The 17,318-nt window shown below is 38.4% G+C and overlaps 1 protein-coding gene and 1 long non-coding RNA gene across 2 annotated transcripts; both read left to right on the top strand.

Annotated features, from left to right (window-relative positions):
* Positions 1-5,161: 5,161 nt before the first annotated feature.
* On the top strand, positions 5,162-6,211 carry LOC119899611 (leucine-rich repeat-containing protein 3-like). Its single transcript, XM_038714234.1, has one exon. The coding sequence runs from the start codon at positions 5,226-5,228 to the stop codon at positions 6,015-6,017; it is 792 nt and encodes a 263-aa protein (XP_038570162.1). The 5' UTR covers positions 5,162-5,225; the 3' UTR covers positions 6,018-6,211.
* A 5,239-nt stretch (positions 6,212-11,450) lies between these two features.
* On the top strand, positions 11,451-15,529 carry LOC119904957. Its single transcript, XR_005444764.1, has 5 exons — positions 11,451-11,592; positions 12,513-12,693; positions 12,813-12,915; positions 13,149-13,289; positions 14,068-15,529. It is a non-coding gene; the product is annotated as an uncharacterized LOC119904957 (long non-coding RNA).
* The last annotated feature ends 1,789 nt before the right edge of the window (positions 15,530-17,318 follow it).

Below are 17,318 nucleotides of genomic sequence, written 5' to 3'. Positions count from 1 at the left end.
CAAAAGATTTCATCCATCCTTTGTTACAGCGTATCCAACCATACACTGGACCAAAGGGAGGGCAAAATCTTGGCATCATGTTTGTTTCTATTCTAAACCCAGAATGCGCAGAGGCAAAAGCTATACCAAAAAGGACATCAGCAAATCAAGTGGCTCATACACCTGCTGTGCTTCAGACTGTGCTCTCCTTAGTTCATTTAGCTTCAATATCAGTTTGATACAGGTTCGTCCGACTGGGCTCGTCCAAAACATAAAGGCATTCTCTGCCCCTGTGTTGGCTTGGCATTAAAGTTGGAGCGTGTCCATGGTATCACTCAGCATTGCTGTAAGCTGCTTACAGACAACCTTCTCTATAATGCAAAGGAGTGATGTCAAAGCAATGAGGGAGACATCGTGCAAATCTAAAAGTTGCTGCAAATGTCTTGAAGCAGGGAGTGTGAGGAGTCTCCTGAGTTTGGACATGGGGGTCACAGTGCTAAAACATGCTGTGTCCTCCCTCGTGAGTGAAAGCAGAGTGAGCAAAATCCAATGTCAGACAGTCTCTGCAGCAGTAAAGCATTATCAAATGTACTGAGCGTGGCTTTGAAGAGGTCAGTATATACTGTAGGGCAGCTCAGTGCTGCTTTCAGAAAGTGACTTCACAATGTCACCTGGTCAACAAACGAGGCATGAAGTGCAGATGAGACAGAATGACAGCATCAATTCAATTCAATTCTATTTTATTTATATAGCGCCAAATCACAACAACAGTTATCTCTGAGCGCTTTTCATAAAAGAGCTAGACCGTACTGTAATCAGAGTCACTCAGTAATGCTTACCTGACAAAGGTTCCCTAAATTGGCTCAGCTCCATATCATTGCGATCTTATTGAGGAGTGTGAATTTATTTAAGATGCCTTACCGGGCAGGAATTTTGCCAGGAGTCCGACAAGATGAGTAAGGGTGTTAAACAAATGCCGTGGCAAGTTTCAAGTAGCTTAAACACCAGAGAATGTGAAGTAAATCTTTCACCCTGATTACCCAGGAGCAAGAGAAACACTGGTGTTGGGCTGCTTTGATTTACGAGTGTGCTTTGTGATTTTGGATCACGTCACAATAAAGCAAACTCATGCACGCTAAAACGCTTCACTAGTCCATATAATCAATGATTCTGCCTTTCAGCAAAATTGACAGGGCTGAACTTTGCACATTTAATCATATAGATGCTTTGCAAAGCTCTCACAGCATTCAGGTGGTGTTTAGGTCACAGTAATACAGCTGGGAGTACCTTCATTTGTCAGCATGGGTGAGACTGGCCCGGTATTGAAGTCCTCACTCAGGGCAGGACAATTATAATCAATGTTTATGAAGAATGACAGAGTGTGACATGCACATTACATTTTGCACTGACAGAGCATGGGGAGAATAAAGCGGCAGTAGGTTATCAAAATGGGGTTCAGGGACTTATAGGGGTCCTTTATGACTGGCTGATAAGGAAGGCAAGATGTCTTTGATGTCTCTTTTATTTCATTCGAATGTAGGACGATGCTGTAATTGATTTTGTGATGACTGATCTGATCCTCTTTTCTACTCATTAGTGACTCAAATGTGACTGTATCCTAATGTACAGTATCTATATGGAGATGTGTACATCTTGTATGAAAATTCCAGCATGGATATAATAAGGCAACTTCCAACATGCATGCTTAAAGAGGTATTTGCAACATACTGCCCTTTTAATATTCTCCGTATTCCCCTTTAAGGCTACGTAAAGTGTTCATTGGTGTAGTGTTTTTGCATGAGACATTAAAGACATTAAACAAATACAGACAGAGATGAAAATATAAATTAAATTCAATGTGCAAAGGGAGACGAGACATCCTCAAAACATAAAGAAGAGATTTAGCTGTCATTCAAAGGTGCAAGTGAGCATGAAATTTAAATTTGATACATCAGTGGATACAGCAGATACTGTAGGTCACGGAGTACACTTTACAATAAGGCAGTGGCAAAAATTCATTTCCAATCCAATCAGATTTTCTTTTTCAAGAAATCAGCCACTCATTTAGTCTACTAAACACCAGAAACTATCTTGAGCGTCCATCATAAGTTACTAAAGGCCCAAAGTTTTCTCACAAGTCTATCACATATTCTGTACAGCATAAAAGAAACTTGATCACTGTGACTGTGATCACTATGAGGTTTCCACTATATTGAGTTACAGTGGTGGACAAAGTATTAACATATTTTACTTCTGGTGGAGAGTTTGGTGAGTTAACTTGGCTTAAAAACGGGAAAATGGGGAAACAGTTGACCTGGCTCTGTCCAACAATAACAGAATCCACCCACCTGCACCTCTAAAGCTCAATCATTAACAGGCTATATTGTAGGCCTATCTTGTTTGTTTAATCTGTACAAAAAACATTTTATGGGGGGTTTAGTCTCTGATGGTGTCCTGGCAACTGGACCTGTTGTATTTTTATTTTTTTGTTAAGGATTAAACAAATGAGATAATGTGTTAATTAGTGAGCTTTAGGGTTGATGCTAGGTGGATTTTGTTACACTCAGACAGAGCCCAGCCATCCTTTTCCCCCTGTTTCCCTTAAATGCTGATCATACAGATGCTTAAGTGTAAAATCTTAATCAGCAAAGTAATTAGTAACTGAAGCTGTCAAATAGGCCTAAATGCAGTGCTTTACTCCACTGGTTGATTTAATGTATTTATTAATTATACTGTAGGCTATATGGAGTAATTCAGCATTACAGCCTGCTGTATAATAATTACAGGCAACAATGATGAATATATGATGTACTGTCGATACAATTTAATCTGTGTAGGGGTATAGTTATTTCCCCGGTGAGTTCAGCAGAGACCTCTTATAAGGGAGTGAGAGGATGAAACGGGACCAAAGCGGTGCGACTGCTGCGTCGCTGCGCACATCGACGCACACACCGACAGACTCACAGCTGCTGGAAACCTGCACTGACAGGAGGTTGTAAACTGCAATCGAATAGTTGGATCCGGACTCTTGAACCGGCAGTTTCTCAGTCTCTGACTGCTGCCGGAGACGTTTATTTGCAAAGGTCGCTATGATTTCTTCCTGGATCGTTAATCAAATCAAATAATTTCCCCCCGGACTGAAGCTATCAGGTAGGTGAGGACTAAAATAACAACCTGAACTCACTTTTTACACTTCAGGGTTGATAGGGGTTGATTTCATGAATTAGCATGAAAGTAATAAAAATAGATAAAAGCCCAAATTAGCGAATGGATTTTTGTTTCTAGCTGTGGTTGCTGATCATCATAACTGGCATACTCATTTAATCTGAGAAAAACGCTCTTTAAGATATTTTAGTATTCTTAATGGATATTTGGTAAATTGTCTATAGTGGCTATAGGGCTGTAACTGTTTGTTTTCGTTATCGATTCATCTGCTGATTGTATTCTTGATTAATTAATCAGTTAATCTATAGACTAATCCATTACATTACATCTCAAAGTGATATCTGAATATCTAACCAACAGTCAAAAACAACAATTAACTGAGAGTCCAAATAGTTTAATTTTAATTTAATGTTTATTGGTCTGTGGAAAGACTAATTGATTTGTATGTACAACATAATTGTATGTTAAGATGTTCCAGCTTTATCTTCCTTATTCTCCAAATAAGTAGTTTACAATTATAATAATAATAATAATAATAATAAATTGAATTTGTATAGCGCTTTTCACGAACTCAAAGTCGCTTTACAGAGCAGATAAAGAAACATGACAACAACAAGATGGGTCTTATGGCGGGACTGGAAAATGGTGAGGGACTCAGAGGTGCAGATCTCATGGGGGAGGGAGCTCCAGAGCCTGGGAGCTGCTATATCCTTTTTTAAATCCTTTTATTTAATGTATAGTAGTATATAATATTGTTTCAAAGATTTATGTGGTAAAGTTTGTGATTTGCTATCTTACTCTTTCTTTTGCACCTCCAATAATATTTCCATTATACTGTGATGTTCTTTTACTGAGACATTTAGCTTATCAATATTAATATTATTCTAGGGCTCCTGTAGAAAACAAAAATATTTCTGAACAACTTGCTTGACATTTATCATCTCGATAAAAGATGTTTATCAGCTGTTCTGTGTATTGTTATCTGACAGTCACCCAATGCACTGTGTCCTATAGATGATTAAATTTACATTCACCTTCACTGCTCTCACGTACACTACTGTTCATTTTATAGAGTACAGACAGTTAGTTAATTTCATCACAAATCACTATTTCAAAGTTCATCTGCTGCATATTGATGAGCCCACACCTTGTTTAATGGTTTGTCATTTTTTGAAAGGGACAAATCTTGAGTGAAGGGACTCACACTATAGAAAAATGCTATTATTATGATAATCCTGAACTTTACTAGCTTCCCCTCAGAGGACGAAGGCATCTGAAAAGGGGAAATGGTGTAGAAATTTGGCTGAATATGTGCTGGAAGATGATGGGAGCAGAAAATTATCAACGTAACAATGATAAAACGCATACAGGAGGTTAGAGGAGTTGAAATTGCATATCGTTACAGGGTTTAGCAGCATTTTTAAGGAGGAAAGCTCCAGCCTTAGACTCAGTAGGCAGCAAAATACAAAATAAAGACATTTCTGAAGATGAACTTTAGGGACAGACTTCCCATTTTTCACCTTTTGATTCTCTATATTTTTTTCTCCTTCTTAGTCACAGGTTTCTTCAAATCAGCATAGAAGACGCCTTCCCACCCTGGATACACAGTTATGACACGGCCTGTCAAAAATCTCCCTCCCCCTCTCTCTTCAGCCGGGTTGTACTTTGACATCTCATTTAGCTAGTATGCAAACCTTTCTCCTCTTGTGCTGGATCAAGTCTTGGTTTTCTATATCTGTAATGGTAAATGATGAACAATAATTTCCGAGTGAATGTAGAAAAGTACCCTGAGAATGATACTTTAGCCAGTAATGCCCAGACTAAGCCCATGTTCAGGCGGCCCCTTTGCAACAGGGATGCAAATGCAGAGGGCTCCATGCAAAAACTGCACGGCCGTTTGACAAAAAAGTTGAACCTGGCTCAATGCAAGATCATCCTGCAAGTCATCAAATTAGATTACTTTGTTACTTGAACAAAAGATAAAATAATTGCCTCTGTGATCAAGAGTTGTGAAATCCTGTCTCTGAGTATTATAAGCCGCTCTTAAATGAAGGGCTGAATTTCAGTCTGAACGGCCGCTAATGGGGGCCCCTCATAGGTGCTGGTCATCTATAAAACTTCCTTCCAGTGGTCCTCTTTTGTTTGTGGGAACACTGTGGCTTCTGTCAATGATTATGACTGCATATGCTTGCCCTAAGATCTGTCACTGTACAGACAGGAACGGTTTGGTGGTGCAGTGCACCTCACACAACTTAGAGAATGTCCCACAGAACTTGCCCAAGGACACCGTTGTTCTCTTACTTTCATCTAACCGGATCAGACACATCCCAAAGGAGGCCTTCACAGACCTGCATCGCCTCCGGGAACTTGACTTATCTCACAACGCCATTGAGAGCGTGGAGGTCGGTGCCTTTCAAGGAATTTCCGATAGCCTGCGGACCTTGGATCTGTCAAACAATCACCTCAGTAGCCTCCCCAAGGACACCTTCGCCAAGCTCCACGCCCGTGTCCGCCTGTCCCACAATCCTTGGCACTGTGAGTGCTCTTTGCAGGAGGTGCTGAGGGAGCTGAGGCTTGACCCCGAGACGGTGAATGAGGTCAACTGCTACACATCAGTGCAGGAGGAGTACATTGGACAACCGGTGATCCAGGTCCTGGACTCTGGGATCAACTTTTGCAATTTCCACCACAAGACGACTGATGTGGCCATGTTCGTGGCCATGTTCTGCTGGTTCTCCATGGTGACAGCTTACATCATTTACTACATCAAACACAACCAGGAGGATGCCAGGAGGCACATGGAGTACCTCAAGTCCCTGCCCAGCACATCCCACATTAGCAAGGACTACGACACAGCCAGCAGCGTGTTTTGATGTGAGAAAAGATGGTGTACCAATGAATACAGATGAAAGAGTCCCAATGAATATGTTTACGGCACATAAGGATCAATGATAAGTGAGCATTGTAATGAGTGATTAACTCTATGATATACACTGCACACGGTGCAAAGACATTAGGAAGAGGTTCAAAAATCTCATCATTATCAAGTACAGGCTTAAAAGTAGCACCAGATTCCTTTAAACTACAAAATAAAACTGAAATGAATCGACATTACACTTTCAGCTTATTAAAAAGTAATCTCATATGTGTGACCAGCAGGAATACATTTAGAGTTTTCAGCAGTCTCGTTTTGTTTTCCTTCCACAATAACAAAAGGTGGAAGATCATTATTTTTCACTCACATGTTATGTGCAATGCATAAAAAACATCTCGAAAAGAAACCTCACCAAAACTCCAAATAGTTTTGCATGTAATGAAGTGGTTTAAGTGAGGCAAACCTGAGTACAGTGAAATTAGGCACTTGAAAAATTATCCCTAGGGCTTCAGTTGGGGATACTTGTAGAAAAATATCACTGCTGAGATTAAAGTTGTTTTTGTGAGAGAGTTAAGTTTTATGATGGGAGTAGCAGAGAGAGACAAAAAAGTGATAATATTAATATTTAGATGTATTATCTGTTCAATACCCTGTCAAGACTTCTTAATGTAAAGAGATTATATATTTAATAATCCACAAAGGATCTAAGGCAGTAGCGCAGAATTGTTGGCATTGAACCCTTCTGGTGCTCCTACACCTTACATATAAGTTCCGTCTGTGACCAGGAATTACATTTCACGCTTGAGAATGCTTGTCACCTCCCCTAATGTTTTGCTTCAAAAGGTAATAACTTTGTCACTTTTGAGAGAGAAAATAATCAATTCCTGTCACAGAAAACTTCAATTAGATGAGCCTGTCTCAGCTATCACACAAGTCTTTTTCATTTTTTAAACGATCCTACAAGTTTTTATAAATTGCACTTCTGTAACATTTCTCAAGTTAAAGTCAGTAGAAAGTAGTTTTGTGAAATTCCTACATGCAGTTTTAGGACGAAGCATTGTGAATGAGAAACAGATCACACAAGTTCCAGCACATTATAGTCATGTTAAACACACAACAATATAGTAGGAAAATCATTTATACATTGGGAGAAGTGAGCAAAACTGCAATCTAATGTCAATATGTACACTCAGTGGATCTGAGTTTCTTCTTCTGCCCAGTTGGTTCAAGTAAAAAAGAAACCTAGTTTCAGTCAGCTTCCTGTAAATACATCACTCTCTTCCTGTTGTATCTGACACCTAATGTTCATTTGAGCGAGTGGAGCCATTCCATTTGTTCTTACAAGTCAAATTTCTATCCAAATATAGTGAAACATTTGGCTGGATTTTACGACATTTGGTAAAAGAAAATGTGAGTTAATGTGCATTTTCTTCCACCATTGTTACATGAATACTAGAAGTTGGGTGCATAGAGATAAACAGCTGGTGGTGCTCCAGTCAGATGCCATTGAACCACTGCAGAAGAAAAGAGCGTATCAAGATGACATAATTAAATAAGTCTGACCTCAAACAGTGATGAAAATGTGTTTCATGTATTAATTTAAGTTTCCATCTCCTCATTGCTTCACACAGATCTAATGTTTTCATCTGCTGCCATTCGTTGGAGCAGAAGCTTGAATCTGTTTCCACTGTACTCTGTAGCATTTCGGTTTTTATCAGTAACCATCAATGCACAAATTGAAAATGCATAAGTGGATGGAAATCCCCCCCTCGGGTGAAGTTTTGGTTAGTTTTACTGACAAAAAGGCCATGGCTAGCTTTAGGGAAAATCATAGTTTGCATTGCAAAATCGATTAAGGTTAGGCAATGATCATGGTTAAGAGAAACTAGCAAACAACATTTTCTTAATCCATCCATCTACTATAACAATTTCTCTTAGTGCACTATGTGGATCTATAACAATCTCACACTTTTTCCCCTATTGCTCCTGACAAAAGACATAATTCATACAGTCACTTGAACATAACACTTTTTCTAAAATGACTAAAGCCGTTGTTTATCTTAGGACAGTTAGTTTTTCAATTCACTTTTTGATTAAGAAGAAAAAAAAACTGTGTATTGCTAATTACAACCCCGAGAAAACTGACTTGAATAAACATAAAGGTTTTAACTGTTCCTTCCTTTCACGGGTCACTAAGTATTCCAGCCTTTTGCTCACTATGTCAGATACAGCTTTCTCGCTAGGTCTTATCACATGACAGTGCTGTATTTTCCCCCCTTTCCTATTTGTAAAATAAAACCAAACAAAACATATCGGAATCCTGCTCCTTCTTCACGTCAGGAAAAGTAGAAATGGTAAACATCAGTGAAATTATGAATCTGTTTGTTTGATGGAGAACAAGATTTGAATTGAATTCTGTGTTTTTTATGGTCGCTGTTGTCACAGCCTCTAGCCAATAAATATACCAAAAGTTCCCAAACCTTTATCAACTCCTTTGCAAGCCATAGCACATTCCTCAAAATGAGATCCTGTTATTTGTCCCTCCAGATTACTATGAAAAATGCCCACAGCTCCAAATATGGAACCCATATATCTTCAGCTGCATAGATCTGGATGACGCAGAATATTAATATGTGTCTTGCAACCCAAAAATAGTTTCATCCCATGAACAGTTCAAATCCATAAATCTAATAAGTCTTTGTGGGAGGCATTTTGTGAGCTGCTCACTTAGGATATTACTACAGTAAAAATGTATTTCAATGATGTCCAAACGTGTTTCAAAGGAAGCCAAATTTGATTATGTGTACATACATGTGCCTCTTGTCATACTTTTTTACCATAACAAAGTCACACACAAATGTAATGCACAATTTTATTTTCTGTGAAAGACTGTCAGTGTGTGGCAGTGTAGTCAAATGTAAATCACTCAAGCTGTGAACAGGTCTCCACAAAGCAATTCAGCCTTTCTCACTGAGGGCAATGGTATAGCTGCGCAAAATGTCCCATACGTCCCAGACCTCAAGTGGCTCTGGTTATTGTTCATGTTCATAACAGAGAATGTCTGCTCAAACAAATATGTGGGGCTGAAAAAGCATTTACTTTTCAAATGTTTGCATTTCTGGGAACATGCCTTTGTTATGTCATTGAAGAAATCTTCTAGCCAGATAGGATCTTGCATTGGTTGTTCATTTTCTGCTAATAATTGGCCCACTGCAGCACAGACCCCCAGATGAGCCATGTCATATAGTTTTGTAGATAACATCTGCTTATTCTGCCTAGATGTCAAGCAGAAATTGCTGAAACTGGGTGGTGGTACAGGCTTTGGCGCAAATTAAGTTAATAGTCTTAGTTAATAACAGCTTTCTGCGAAGGAATATTGACATTTCCATAGCTCCTGGGGGCCTTCATTATCAACCTTTCTTTTTTCTACAGATAGCTGCCAAATCAATGTGAAAAGTGAAACTTGCAACTTAGTATTTGTGACACAGTTTATATTACTTCTGTCAACAATGCCTTAATAATACATTTTAAAAGCAAAGCCGCAGGCTGTGTAAAATCTACCCTTTTGCCATGATTGGCCCGCAGGCTGGACTTTGGACATGTCTCATTTATATAATCATGTAAATTGCTTGATTCACCTGTTTATTCTTTCTGAATGATCAATTCAGAAAAAAACCCAAATTTTGGCCTGTTTACTAGCTTCCCTCTTTTCCACCAGCACAAAGCATGTAATATATTTTGTTTCGTATCTAATGCTGACCTTGTTGTTTCTAAAACTCGACCTATCTCTTCTGTCAAACGGTTACAACATTAATTACAGTCCACATTACTTTGTCACATTACAAGTCCCAAGGGCTGTGGCGTACATCCTAATGCACTGAATATTATTAATTAGCGGGATACAGTTGAGGTCAGTGTGTCTCCCTAAGTTTAAGTTCAGACAAACGAGTGGCACTTCATTAGCGTCACATAAGCACCAGCAGAAAGGGAAATGACAAGTTTCACTGGCAGATTTTTATCAACTATATGTGATAAAGCTTCAGCTTTATCACATATAGTCACCTGAGTGAAACACAATTCTTAAATGCAAGGGAGCTGCTTTTTAACCGAGTCACATCCTGGATTATAACAAAGGTCAGCAGTGCTTTAGCTAAACTCTGCATACACGTTTGCTCACTTAACTTCATATGTGTCTACATTCTTTGGTTATCGTTATAAGACCCAGCTAGCCTAGCTGCATCCTCCCCAAGTATGCTTTAATTCTCTGCTTGCTTTTAAAGGCTAAGAAAAACCTCACTGTATATTTTCTCTCTTTCTCTCACTTCTTTACCAGCACTCATGATGGCCATCATTATCGCTCTACGGACTCTCACTTGCTTGACTTTGGTATACAATTCAGGCTGATTCTGTAACTGAAGTCTGTAAACGGGAGAATCTGCCCCATGCCTACACTGCAAATGCCTGGTCTGGCATTCTTGTGCAACATGATGAGTTCCCAACATTTTAGTCACAATAACCACAGACGGGTCAAAACCACTGCTCTAGTAATGTGGAGTACTCAAAAATGGAGGTACGAGACAAGAACATTTCTGTACTTACAGGTACACTTTTCAAGAATGTTCCCTCAAAGGTACAATATTGATCTTAAAGAGACCAGAAGTGCACCTTTTGACTACAGAAAGGGTACAAAGTGATTTAAAACAAAAATAAGAACAAATCTGTACCCTTTCTGTCTGTCAAAGGACATTTGCAATGCAGCCATGAAAAACGTTTGTAGCTCATTTGCTACTTCCAAAGTTGGCACCTACACATGAGAAAAACACAAACTCTTCATTTCCAGGAACCTTTATGCATTATTGTTGGCAAACCTTTTTGGCCTCTAGATACCCTTGGTGTTAGCAAAAAGTAAAGATTTAATGCTACAGTCTATGCGCTCAAGTGATTGGGATATTGACATGTCACTCAGGGGTTGCATGTAAACTGTTAGCTCTGGCTGCGGTCTATATGGCTACGGTTAGCTAGCTAAATTGGTTTCACTGACAGTGCAGTCCAACCATTTATTTTTTATACAGTCAATGCGTGGTAGTCTAAATCTAACAATCTAAGCTAAATATTATAGTAATATAGTAGTATTATAGTAATATTATATTCAAATGTATTTTGGTAGTATTATAGTAATACTATAGTAAAGTAAATATAGTAGTATTAAAGTAAAATTATATTATTATTATTTTGGTTTTATATGGTTGGGTTTTTTTCCCCAAGTGGATCAAAGAAAAAATCTGATATGACCACAGTCTAACGTTGTGACCGACATGCTTTACATGTATGTGTATGCTGTGAGAATCATCATCAACAAGCTAAGCCAATCAGAGGCAGAGTAGGGCGGGACATGCCTCTGCCGTATTCACTCCCCCGCCCCGACAGAGTTAACGGTTAGTGTGCCGCTCAAACTCCGAGCAGGACCGAAGATGTCAAGCTTATTTACAGCTACTAGCAATGTCACTGGGTCTGTCGACTAAGGCGCTACTACAAAAGCTGGTGGTGGAAGGAGGCGGCTCAGAAATGTAGAGGTAAGTGGAATGTGAATTTCACATTAATTGTAATTTACTGTACTGGTAACCAACGATCCGAATTTAGCTAGCTAATATCTGAAGAGCTATGTTAGCCTGGGTATCTACAGCCAATGTTCAGCATTGCATGTCCTTAGATAGCTTGCTAAGTTTGTTCTGATATTATAACGTTAGTCACTAATTCACATTCCGGTAGCAGTACAGTGCTTATTGAATCAGTCGGTCTTAAAACGTTACGTTTGGCTTGGCCAGCTTTTGAAATGTTAAGAGTGACAAGTAGCTCCTCTATTCGCGGGCTTTGTAACATTAAATCAGCGTCGAACTTTCTGGATCAAACCAGTTTTTCAAACTTATTTCACACAAAATATATATCAACAGGTTCAGAAATGCCTTATGCTGCTGACGGTGGGATCATTTAGTCCTAATGACTAAAGTTACAGTTTCTGATTTTTATTTGAGTCTTGTTTCATGGCAAGTTTAACAGGGTTCTCAGTCTATTTTAACAGCAGGGCAGTTTACCAGATCAAATTTCACAGGTGATGTTGATTCGCTGATTAAATATCAGGGCACTTTGATGCTGTGACTGGTGGTGAGTCAGCAGTTGCTGGGCAGAAATTGACATGGCTAACTGTGATTGGTACAAATAAAGCAGAGTCTTAATGTGCATGGCTGCTTTCTTCAGTTCAGAAGTTTTCCAGTTTGAATAATGCTGTTAACCAATATCATGCGGTAAATATCTGAACTTTACAGCAGCTTCTCTGTCAAGGGGTTTTCAATTAAAGTTTTTAAGATTTTTTTTTGTTCTGTTCTTAACCCAATCCATTAATTGTGTCAGTCATTCTCTGTAGTAATCATGATTTGTATGTCCAAAGTGTCTGTGCTTCTGTGTGTATTTAATGGATTTCTTATTTACATTTCAGACGATGACGTAGATGGCGAGAGAGTGGATTGCATACCCACAGAGAGTATGATCGGGTATCTCTGACAAGTCTGACCAAAAGCTGTTAAAGTTCAGACTTCACACTCTGCTACAAGGAGGTCACCCTTAATTTGGAAGCAGTCAAGCTAGAACAACAAACATGTGTCCCATACAAACCAGAGGTAAGAATGTAATAAATGCACCACTCTTTCACCTTTTCTTTGTTGCATAGATTGACCTAATCTGCATCAATGTGGTGGCAAATTAGCTAAGATAAAGTGATTCTTCTGCTGTTTTGCAGGTGGGAACCTACTTGACACAGACAGCCTTGCAGAACCGGTCCAAAAGTAACAACAGTACCGCAACAACATAATGAGGAGTCTATATGAAATGCAGTGTACAATGTAAGTGTTACTGTTTAAATATAACAAGTATGTACAGGCTTTGAGAAAATAATTTGTTTATTCTCAGTGGTAACAACCAGTAAAGAATGGACGACTGAAAGCATGTCAAAAGCAATATTAACTTCTGACCTGCAATCCTGAAGTACTCACTGGTCTTAACTTGTATTATAGGTTGTTTAAGTACTGCAAATAAAATGTATTTCTTTCCCATATTTTTCTGTTTTATATCTCAGTTGTGCGATGAGGTCGATGCTATGCAACCCTTTGCAGTCAACAATTGCCACCACTTCAGTGAAAACTTCACATTTGGATTTGTCACTGAAAAAAACCCACATGGATGAAAGAGAATCCCTTGGCTGAGGATATTATTACAGGTACTGATTTTAACACATACATTACAAATGAGGATGGGGATCGTTAATTTTTATTGATATAGATGACATTATTGAGACTGCTTAACAGTCTCAGTCTCTCGATACACTATCGATAGTTCCTATTATTTACTGACTGTTATTTGGTCAGACCAGACCCAACGGGCAGAGGTAGGTATGACCTGCGATAAATAAAACAAATATTGAAGTGTGCATTTAAACTGCCTGGTTGTTCTTAAATTAATTATAGGATTAGAATTTAATATTTTAAATACAACTGTTTCTAGAGCAGCAACATTAATGTTTACAACATCAAGTCACTACATAAACAATATGTGACACCCCAATACTGAGTGACGTTTAGAAAGAATGAAATGAGATGTTACCTTTTTTAATTTAATTGCATCCACATTCTTCCACATCTTGGATTTTATGTTAATAAGTGATGGCTTGTGTAAGCTTTGTCTTCAAATTAGGCACCATTTTCGCTCAATTATCTACATCATTGATACCGCCTTGCGGTCAGTGTCAGACATCATGTGTTGTGATTTGATACTATTCTACTAATTTGAATGTCTATTCCAATGTAAAACCTGAATGTGAAATTGTTTGTTCCATGCATTTGCAAATGTAGGAACGTGTCAGTCACAAATAAGCAAGGCACCCTTAAAATTGTACCATCTTAATGACCTAGGAATGTTATTTTGGATTACTGTGCCCCCCTTACCACATCCATTTTGTTATGAATGCTAAAATGTTGTTTTTTTTCTCTCTTATGTAGAATGATCCCCTAACTCCCATCCAATCATTCAACTGAAAGACCACGACTGGAAAACTGCCCTCTACAGACATTGCAGTGTTTTCAAATTGGAAGGAATTGAAGTTTGTTCCTGCACTTCAGTGGATGCCTCATCCAGTTTATCACAGCCTTCTGCTTCGTCTTCAACATGACATATCCTACAAACTTTCAAAAGACCCTGAACTTTCTCCGAAGGCACATCATGGACTTTATGGAAGATTGAGACAAACCCCTGCTGGTAACTGTAACTTGAGGCATTAACCTTCTTTACTGAAAATGCCTGGACTGCATTACTGTTTGAAATGTTCAAAGAGGACCTTTGCTCTGAGGCAAGTGATTCAACACACTGGACTTGTACATGCCCACAAACCTTTCTTTTCGGTGGCATGTTTATTGAAAACACAAAGACAAAATTTCTAATTGCTGAAAAAAAACCCTGAAGAACCTTTCAAATAACTAGTATAACTTACCCACACCTGGTATTTTAAAGATGTGCAGTTTCAGGATACAGTACTTCAGCGTATGTCATCTTTATCTGGTAATGGTGTCAAAGGATGTTTTTGTTGTAGGTAATGTACACCCTGAAGCCATCTCTTTATTGAAAATTAATCACAATCTGAACATTGAGACTTTGTGTGTTGGGGTGTTGTGTAGGAAACTTGTCATCAATTGGAATCTGCTAAATCCACCATCAGGCTCTAGACACATTTAGTTGATGGTAGATTCATTGAGGTATTTCTGTCTAAATATTATCTGCCAAAATATATTTTTTTACTTTTTGTCTAAATATGCTTATACTGTTTTGTTGATGCATAGTGTACATGCAGACGTGGGACAAATCAAAGTATCTTTTGTTCTATGTGTTCTGTAGTTTCAGAGTAGGTGTAGTTTCATATTTTTTGTAAAACTATCTGCAATGAATTAACTTTGTATTACCACAAATACATGTCATGTTCATCTGGAAAATTACATTTTCATTGATGTCAATAAACAGTCAAAGTATTATTGTGTGGAGAATTATGGTACATTTTTGTCTCCTTAAAGTCCAGAATAGCTTGTCGCAGGGGTGGTACCCTTAATAGGACATTTTAGTACCCTTTTAATGGGTACATTATTGTACTATAGTTTAAAAGGTACGTTTATGTCTTGCAGGGTACACAATTGTACCAATTTCATAAGGTACAAAAATGTACCGGCACTAAAGGGTACACAATTGTCCCTCAAAAGGGTACCTCCCCTGCGACAAGCATTTGTACCCTTTTAAGTACACACCCGTACTTCTATTTCTGAGTGTGGGATGGGGAGGGAAAGCATTCATTTTGTAAATGACGTGCTCCTCAAACTGAGCACAAATTACATTTCTCAAGGCTGTTGAATAATCAGATTCCCATATTGCTGAGCAAGGAGGACACAGAATGTACAATAAAGATTAAAGGTAAATGTATTACTTTTGTTTCTTTTGATTGCCTGAGTCCTCATGTCATTCTCTTGGTTTGTTGTGAAACCACAATAACAAGAAATACTTTCTCAGAGCATACTATCCCTCTAACTCATTACAGTGTTGGCAAATGTGTTGGTTTATTAATATTGCACTGTTCAATGTTCAATTCCAATCCTTTGCAGTGTCATTGATTTATGATATACATTAATAAGCTTCAAAAGGGAGAACAGGATTCCTTTATGGAGATCCTGTTGTTTCCAGATTCTAGATTACCTGAAGGCCATCCTTTGTCTTCACCCATAAACAATGACCTTCTGTATAATAGAAAATGTCAAGGGGCAAATGTGTATGCGTAGTACCTTTAGTTTCTCTTGATTCACTTATTTGTATACCATACCTTGATATTTTCAAGGTAAATAAATTGAGTGTTTATTGAATTAATAATTTCTGTTACCAAAGGATCTATGCTGATCCCACTAGAATGCTGTTTGACCATTCAACAGATGTGCTGGTATTTGCAACATGTGGTCTTTTTATTGTGGTTGGTCCACGTACTGTTCGTTCGTTCGTTCTTTCATTCGGTTTTTAGTTTCAAAACCGAATCAGAAAAACAGATAAACAGAAAACAAAAAAAAAAAACAGCCACCAGTTTTTGTTTTTCTGTTTCAAAACCAAAATGGAAAAATGTTGATTTTGATATTTAATGAGTCCGAATAGTCTTTGTGTGTTACACTTGATAACCCTGCAGTAATTAAGATGAGCTTGAACATCAACATAAGTGTGTTTTTATTTAGAAAAACAGGACAATATTATATAGCTGCAGCCTCCAGTACTACAAGATTTCTTCAGTATCAAATTTGATAGTTGTCAGTACATCCAATGGTACACAGCAAACATGAACTGTTATTAGTTAATATTAACGAAAATACACGGATTAAAATGTTTGGGTAATTTTCATTCAGCCTCTCTACACTGTTTCGACCTGACCTTTATTTTCTTTGTGAGATGGAAGAATTTAGAAAGTTGCGCGGTGCTCCGGAGAGCCTCCGGCTGCAGTAACACATGGATTATGCGTAAAACCAGGAGTATCAGACTTCATCCAGCCAGAGGGAACGACCACTGACTGTCCAGTGCGCTGGTTCCACTGGCAACACAACCCATAGAAGGGTGAACAGAGGGAAAGCGGGGGGGGGGGGGGGGGCGAGGAAGAGGAGGTCGCACCCTGGCCGTAGCCTCGAAAAAAACCCTTGATAAAAATGTTTGGGTAGTTTTTTAGATCGCTCAGGTAACTAGCTGCTTCAGATCAGCCCAAAACAAAATGCTTCCTTGATGCTGATGAATTTTGAGTGTTTGAGGCTCTGTAATATAGTGCTCGCTTCTACAATCATATTCGCCACAGTTGATATGAGATGCGATGCGACCTGAAAAGAAAAAGGCTTTTATGAAATGAAATATAAAAATATTTAGCCTCCAATATTTACAAACAAAATAATGAAAGAATGAACCAAACCATTGTTGTTTCACAACAATTCTGATTCTGATCTTATCAAAATCTGCTTGTAGACTGAACAATTTTTTACTTAATTTTTATGAACTATATCTGTCTTTTAGGCTTACTAAGGCCTGGTATAAGACAAAAATGGGGGGATACATGAACCCCGTGATTGTTAGAGCTAGGCTAACAATACAATTACTACAATCACCTCTACAATTAGCCTAATCAGTCTGCTTTTTTGTCTAAAGGCTTACTTTCTCTACTTTCTCAGCCGCAGCGTATTTAGAGCTTGGTGCC

This window comes from Micropterus salmoides, unplaced genomic scaffold (assembly GCF_014851395.1).
Source record: "Micropterus salmoides isolate LMB-PRFRI ecotype aquatic unplaced genomic scaffold, ASM1485139v1 Ms_hic_scaffold_1, whole genome shotgun sequence".
NCBI classification, from domain to species: domain Eukaryota; kingdom Metazoa; phylum Chordata; class Actinopteri; order Centrarchiformes; family Centrarchidae; genus Micropterus; species Micropterus salmoides.
This window is presented reverse-complemented; position numbering and strand designations above follow the sequence as displayed.